This window comes from Dermochelys coriacea, chromosome 3 (assembly GCF_009764565.3).
Source record: "Dermochelys coriacea isolate rDerCor1 chromosome 3, rDerCor1.pri.v4, whole genome shotgun sequence".
Taxonomy (NCBI): Eukaryota; Metazoa; Chordata; order Testudines; family Dermochelyidae; genus Dermochelys; species Dermochelys coriacea.
This window is the reverse complement of record NC_050070.1, coordinates 204,464,265-204,471,915: the sequence shown is the minus strand read 5'-3', so window position 1 is coordinate 204,471,915 and position 7,651 is coordinate 204,464,265. Positions and strand designations below refer to the sequence as shown.

Below are 7,651 nucleotides of genomic sequence, written 5' to 3'. Positions count from 1 at the left end.
TTAATATTTTGCTGTTTTAAAGAAATTAGTGTTCTGTGCCTTGGTCCTGCCATGAGAGCCACATGAATAGACCCCTGCCCCCTCCAGAACTACAGTGAAGTCAAAAAGGCTCCGTGTGGGTCTGACTGAGTGCATTCCATTGGCCTTAGACTTAAATGCTGGGGATCAGGAACCTTTACTTTGTATACATTTGTACATTACCTAGAACAAAAGGGCCCTGATTTTGCCTGAGGCCTCTAAACACTTCATTAGTATACATATTAAATCATTATTAGATGAAAGGTACCTGACTGACAGCTCCAGAAACCAAAGTCCTCTGTACAGAGCAGGTACAGCATGAGCAGTGACAAAGCAGATAGTTTTCCAGCACTGCCCTGCTTAATCTTGACCAGCAAGGACAATTTATCAGTGGGCTAGTCAAAAATTTTCCCTCAAAACCCAGGTTTCTGTCAGTTTTTTTTAATCTAAATGACATTTTTCACAAAGGGTATCTGCTTTCCTTAAAAAAACAAAAATCAATTGTCAGTTTTAGTACAAAAAAGTTCTTGGTTTGGGGGCAGTTTTAAGTGAATTATTTGAAACATCACAAATAAAACGATATCATGTATTGCATCAGTAAGTATTATCATGTTTATTTCAAAGCATCAATGACGCATTTCATTTGGATTTTATTTGTACATGCTTCCATCAGAATAGCAATGTTTCCACTGAGGTAATGCTATTTACGGTGTTAAAGTTTAAAAAAAAAAAAAAAAAAAAAAAAAGGAAAATACTGTTTGAGAACACCTGTAAAATCATTGATGCACCAATGATGCTGCTACCTGTGAAGAACAGAACGTTTTTGGGCATGTATTATTTCAACCTGTGGGCAGCTGCATGGAATTACCAGTAATTAAAAGGATCTGAAAAAGACCACATCTGCCTGCCCCCAGTAGTTCTGCCCACCCAGCCTCACCTCTGTTCCTCCTGCATCTCCTGGAATTCTTCACCCTGGTTTCCCAGACCTGGAGGAAACGGGAAGGGGTTCTGCAGTGAGAGCCTCTTGTATCCCTTCCCAGGCCTGGTAGTGTTGGGATGGGGAGGAGCTATCCCATTGCTCACAAGAGGGGCGGGGGAAGGAAGGATCAGAGCTGCTCTGAGATGCTGGAGTCTTTCCACTCCCCTTGTGCATCCTGTGAGATTGGTACTGGGTTGCTAAGGGAAAAAGGAGAAGACTCTTGTCTGCTTCCTCCAGCTGCTCAGATTAGCTGCTCTTCACCAAAGGGGGGCAAGTCGGTAAAGCTGCCAATGAGAAGGACGTTCCTCAGGTGGTACTAAAATGGTGAGCATCTCAGCAAGATGGCTGGCTTCTTAGCAATTGTATTTCCCAGGCCTGTAACGTGTTTAAACCTGGTGCACTTTAAGCACTGGTAATTCCCATTAGCACTGAAGAAGTCTCTGCATACAACCCTGGCATAACAGGAATATAACAATACGTACAAAGCACTTGCTGTGTTTAAAGCATTTCACATGTGTTAGCAAATCAGTCCTCACAATGCCCACATGATAAACACTATTATTCCCCATTTACAGTGAGGAAATTGAAGTTACTTGTCCAGCGCCACAGAGCAAATACATTAACGTTAGGATCTCCTGACTCTTCATTTAGATGTCATAATCTGTTCCTTTGCCATTCCTACTCACTTCAAGGACTTGATCCATAGCCCAGTGAAGTCCATGGGAGTCTTTCCACTGACTTCAATCGGCTTTGCATTGAGCCCTGAATCAAGAAAACTGATACATGGCAAAAAGCAAGCAAGGGCTGAATTCATCACTGATGTGACTTCACTGAGATGAAACTGGCCTCAAGAGGTTTCACCTGGTGAGGTAAAGAGAAGTTAAAGCTAAACCTACATACATTGCAAATCAAAGTTTTTTGGTGGCCTTAATTGATTAGAATTTTTTACTCATAATCCTGTGAGACACACCAGAATACACAAAATTTATATAATACTAAAAACTCAGGATTATGGATTGAACTATTAACCTTTCCGAATAAATATGTGAGATTTTACACTGGCTTTATGAATCCACACCTATACTTTCTAGTTTCCCATTCATTTTGGGTGAAAAGAGTTAACATGGAAACACCTGGATATCTTCCACCATAACATGAATGGGGAAAGACTGAGGATTATAAACATCTTGAAAACAATACAAAGCAAAACGAATAATCCCAGAATTTTAAAGTTTGTTGGTATGACTGTTCATACAGGCCCTGACCCAGCACAGCATTTAAGTACATGCATAACTTTAATTTTAGTCCTATTGTTGGGATTACAAAGATGCTTAAATCTACTCACGTGCTTAAATGCTTGACTAGGTTGGTGTCATAACAAAGAATTAGTTAGTATGAATTTTCTGCAGGTCTTCCCAATAAACCAGGGATGAGTACACTGCTTCTTTCAACTATTGTCCAGAGAAATGGAAGCATATACAAACTATTCAAAACATTTACAGCTGCTAGAAGTTAGATTTTCCTGTTTTCTTGACTTGTACAATGGATAACCAGAGAAGAAAAACAGCAGGAAAGGGTTTTCCTCCACACACTAAAAAGAACAGGATGTAGCTGTGAGGCTCACAGCTAACTCTTTTGTGTTAAGTTCACATTTCTGTCAAATGTGGCCTCAAGTATACAATAAAAGCTGCAAGAATATAAAGGCGGTGGGTATTTCAGGGAAAATATGTACCCTTATAACCAGATCCATATTCCTCTTCAGCAGTTTTTGTACTCTGTATAGGCATGGTGCTGTCCATTGAAGTAATGGCAAAACTGGTGTTGACTTGATTGGGAGCAAGACTTGGACCCTAAGCTTATATTTTCAAAAATGACTAGTGATTGGGTCTCTCTGTTTTGGGTATGCCCAGTCTGAAACATCTTAAAGGGGCCTCATTTAAAAAAAAAAAACAACCAGCCCTCTGAAAATCAGGCCCCATTAGGTCTCTTAAATGGAGCACCCAGAAATGGAGGCACCTAAAATCATCAATCACTTCTAAAAAAGAACCCAATAATTCTGCTTTGTCATAAATACACTTTATAAACATATCCAAGGAAGCAATGGTGAATAGCACAATGAAATCCATAAGATGTATTTAAGGGGAAAAATTGATGAGCTAGTTCAGAACGGCGTGGGGGCCATGGTTCCATCTCCTCCTGACCACTTCTGGAGTAATGAGTGCAGGGACTGAGATTGTGATTGGCCTTTACATGCAGCATGCAAAGGGCTAACAGACACCCACTTTCTCCCCAGCATTGCAGACCCATACAAGGGCCAAGGATGACTTCACCTTGAGAAAAGTGATATGACTTTGGAAGGGGATATCCTAACTACCCTAATTAGCAAATACACTACAACCCCAGGCAGTTTCTCATCAATGGGCGAAAAACAAATATACTCAGCCTGGACTACTTACAAGCTTTTATGACACCGTAATACACACATATTTGAATAAAACAGGCATGGTTTGGGTTTTGATATTACTATATTTTGAAAGAGGAGATTATTTTCTATCCTAAGTGACAATAGATGGGCAACTCCTCCTCAAATACCTTTTCCTAACTTCTTGATCTTGCATCCTCTTATGCTTTCTCAACTGGACACCATCAAATTAGGCCTGAATAAAGACTGGGAGTGGATGGATCACTACAAAAACAAATTTCCCCCTGCTGATACTCACACCTTCTTGTCAACTGTTTGAAATGGGCCACCTTGATTACATTGGCCTCATTAGCGCTACAAAAGTGATTTTTTCCTCCCTTGGTATTCACCCCTTCTTGTCAACTGTTGAGATAGCCCACTTCCACCTTAATTGAATTGGCTTATTAGCACTGACTTGGTAAGGCAACTCCCATCTTTTCATGTGCTGTGTATTTATACCTGCCTACTGTATTTTCCACTCCATGCATCTGATGAAGTGGGTTTTAGCTCACAAAAGCTTATGCCTAAATAAATTTGTTAGTTTCTAAGGTGCCACAAGGACTCCTTGTTGTTTTTGCTGATACAGACTAACACAGCTACCATCTGAAACCTGTCACTTACACAAGTGTTTGCAAGATCAGGGCCATGATTATTCTGATTGTAAAGATGTTTATCTTTTTGAAAGTTCCAATGAGCTCTTCAGTGTGATTGCTTTTATTTTTCAAAAGCAACCTATCACTCTGGGCCTAATCCTTGTCCTATTAAAATCAGTGGAAGTTTTGATACTGATTTCAGTGGGAACAGCATTGGGATCTTGATCTAAGTGGCAGACTGACTGTTCCTCTGACACTTAGCCAATGCCAAACCCAAGGTTCTAAAGTGAAAACAAAAGTTAAGTCACATAATGAAAGCACAGTTTTATATAATATGGGAAATATTCTCTGCTGCACACAATTATCCTTAGTTTAGTGTTTCCTCTCTCCAGAGAGCCCTTCTGCTACCCTAGTCCCTGCAAGCATGCTACCCTTTCTGCAGACTCCTGCCTTTACCTGTAGTCATTGTCTACTGCTTTTTTCTCTGCCTGCTCAAGTACCCAGCAGTAGTTGTCTGTGGCGCTCCTGGCTTTCTTCTTTTCCTTCTTGGCTTTCCTCTTCCTATAGATGAGCAAACCCAGGGCAAAAGCCATCAGCAGCAGGATAACCACCACGCTGCCCAGGATATAGTACAGGAGCAGTTTGGGGCCATCGGTGGCCTGGTCAGCGTCGGGTTTCATCATGGGTTCCCCAGCCCCTGCCGCCCTGCTGACGGCAGCTGGCTGGAGGGTGCTCGGTTCTGCGCCCCCTGGCTGGGCTCGGGTGGTCGGATCAGAGCGCGGGGCTGGGCTCGCGGTAGCAGCGGGGGCGTCCGGCGCCTGCCCACCCCCAGCCGCCGGCTCCTCTTCTCCTGGGGGGCGCAGGGACGGGGCCGCGCTGCCGGGGGTGGTGGGGCTGGAGCCCGAGAGGCAGGAGACGCCGTTGGGGGCCAGCGCCCAGCCCGGCGGGCAGAGGCACTGGTAGCTGCCGGGCTGGTTGACGCAGCGCTCCTGGCAGGGCTCCCCCAGGCACTCGTCCACGTCCCGGCAGGAGGCCCCGTCGGGGTCCCGCTGGTAGCCCGGCCGGCAGGCGCAGAGGAAGGTGCCCGGCGTGTTGGCGCAGAGCTGGGCGCAGGGCGCGCCCTGGGCGCACTCGTCCACGTCCCGGCACTGGCGGCCGCCGGGCCCCGCGGGCTCGTAGCCCGGCGGGCAGGTGCAGGCGAAGCCCCCCGGCGTGTTGAGGCAGCCGCCCTGGCAGGGCTCCCCCAGGCACTCGTCCAGGTCCGCGCAGCTCACCCCGTCCCCGGCCAGCGCGTAGCCCGCGGGGCAGCGGCACTCGAAGCCCCCCGGCCGGCCCAGGCACTGCCCCTGGCACGGCTGGGCGCTGCAGTAGTCCACGGGCGAGCAGGAGAGCCGGTCCGCGCCCAGCCGGTAGCCCGGGCGGCAGGCGCAGCGGAACGAGCCGCCCGCCAGCTCCAGGCACTGGTGCTGGCAGCCCCCGTTGCTGTAGGCGCAGCCGTGGCGGGGCGAGGCGCACAGCGGGCCCGGGCTGTTCCACGCGAACCCGCCGCCCTCCTGCGCCGTGCACAGCAGGAAGGGCCCCGGCGCCTGGCCCTGGCACGACACGGCGGCCAGGGAGCCGAAGGGCACGGCCGCCAGGGAGGCGCTGTCCAGGCCGAAGGGGGTGGTGTAGGTGACGCTGCCGGGCCCGGCCAGCGCCAGCTGGCGGCACATGCCCTGGAAGCTGAACTTGCAGAGGTAGCCCTGGACCCTGGCGTAGGAGCCGCTGCAGGGCCCGTCGGCCCAGCCCAGCCCGGGGGAGCTGGGGGCGGTGCTGTTCCAGTGCAGGCTCACGCAGCGCCTGCCCGTGCAAGTCTCCCGGGGCTCCCGCAGCCAGCCGGTGTAGTCGGTCTCCTCCCCGCCGGAGGCCCAGCTGAAGCCCTTGAGGAGCTGGTGCTGCTGGTAGCACTTGCCCTTCTCCCGATGGAGCCCGATCCAAAGCCTCGCCTGCCCCTCTGGCCCAGCTTCCCTCCTGGGCAGCTTGGCTAGCAGATGCTGGACATGCAAGGCCTCTTCCTGGCTCTTCATGCTCACCAGGTTGCCTCCGTTGCTCTTGCAGTTCTCCTGGGCATCACCCCAGTTGTGCTTGCCCCAGTGGATGGTGTAGCAGGCAGTCTGGGCGCACAGGGCCTCTGTCTCCTCACTCGCCCGGGAGGGCACCCCCCAAAGCAATGCCTGGCCTAGGAAGAAAAGGGCAATTCCCATGCTTGCTTTGGTCTGGTCTGGCAGAGAGCGGCAGGATCGGTGCTGTTGCTGTCCCAGGCACCAGATGCACAGATGGGACCTGCAGGGGACACGCATCAGATGTTAGAACAAAAGCGCAGAAGCCGTTTGCCTTTCAGATCCCTTTGGCCCAAGGAGCTGCCCTACATGCATCCGGTGCTGCTGCGACTCTTATTTATCACCGGAGACTAGAGTTTCCTGTATTTTAGTTACTGGTGGCTTCATCCCCATGGTTTGTTGATAGCAATCAAGATTTTCAGCTGTTTTTCTTCGCCTTCCTTTAAGTGAAGTGGTTTAACACCAGTTTAAAAAAAGATTTTTTTTTTTTTAAAAGGGCTTTCTTTATTTTGGCCCAGCGCTCCCCTCCCCCTGGTATGAGAAACTTGCGGGAATGCTGCTTTCTTGTTTTATTTTTAAAGGACGTGAACTACTTACTTATCGGTGACTTTTTCTAACCCCCAATCGGGAGTTCTAGTTTTCCAGTATCTATTGGAGAAACAACAACAAAAAAGGCATGGAATCCCTGCTTATGATCCTAAGCATAGTTAACATTTCATCTTTTAAAAGAAATGGAATACTTGGTGCATAAAAGTCATCCACACAAGCACTTTTTTCCCCCCATTCTAGCACTTTAAATAGATGGAAAAGTCCTTAAATAGGGATTGGGTCATGAGAATGTCTGAGCTCCATGCACTAAGCCAAGTTGTTTAAGGACACTAAACCAACTCAAACTCAGTGTACAGTGGGGAGTTTACTATATGCAGCCCACTTACTCACTGATCTGTTGTCCAGAATCAGTCACTTCAAACAGAAGAAAAGCACTGAACAGCAGCTGCTTACACCTGGGATTTTCGAGCATCAGAGCAATGATATTCCAAATTAATGGTTTTGGGGAATTTACAGATCAGTGATCAGTTGTATCACCAGTTCAGTTGCAGCTTGAGCCAAACCCAGTAAAGTCAATAGGAACCTTAAAGAAAGGGCAAAGTAGTTAGTATGATAAGTGTTACTGGATGAACAAATGCATTAAAAATGCAAAAGCCTTCAGGCCCCAAAAGTCCCCTTTTCTGGGGCTGGCAACTTTTACAAAAAGCACAATTGATACTGAGTTGATTAACCTCTTTTTAATAAAGTAGAAATATTTCAGTGTTTTACTGACGTTAATTAAAACTCACAGTTACTGAGCTGTAATTATTTACAGCTATTACTTTGCAGATGGGGATTTGCATGAGATGCAGAGAGGTTAAAGGTCAGATTTTCTTTATACAATGGGGTCCTAGATCCATGCACATTTTCTGCCTGTGCATTCATGTGCTTGCTTTTGAGTGCACACTTACTG

The 7,651-nt window shown here is 47.6% G+C and overlaps 1 protein-coding gene across 1 annotated transcript; it reads right to left on the bottom strand.

Annotated features, from left to right (window-relative positions):
* Positions 1–462: 462 nt before the first annotated feature.
* On the bottom strand, positions 463–6,540 carry CD93 (CD93 molecule). Its single transcript, XM_038396416.2, has 2 exons — positions 4,508–6,540; positions 463–1,858 (listed from the first exon to the last, which is right to left on the bottom strand). Exons 1-2 carry the CDS (start codon positions 6,388–6,390, stop codon positions 1,855–1,857), a joined length of 1,887 nt encoding a protein of 628 aa, XP_038252344.1. The 5' UTR covers positions 6,391–6,540; the 3' UTR covers positions 463–1,854.
* Positions 6,541–7,651: the final 1,111 nt, after the last annotated feature.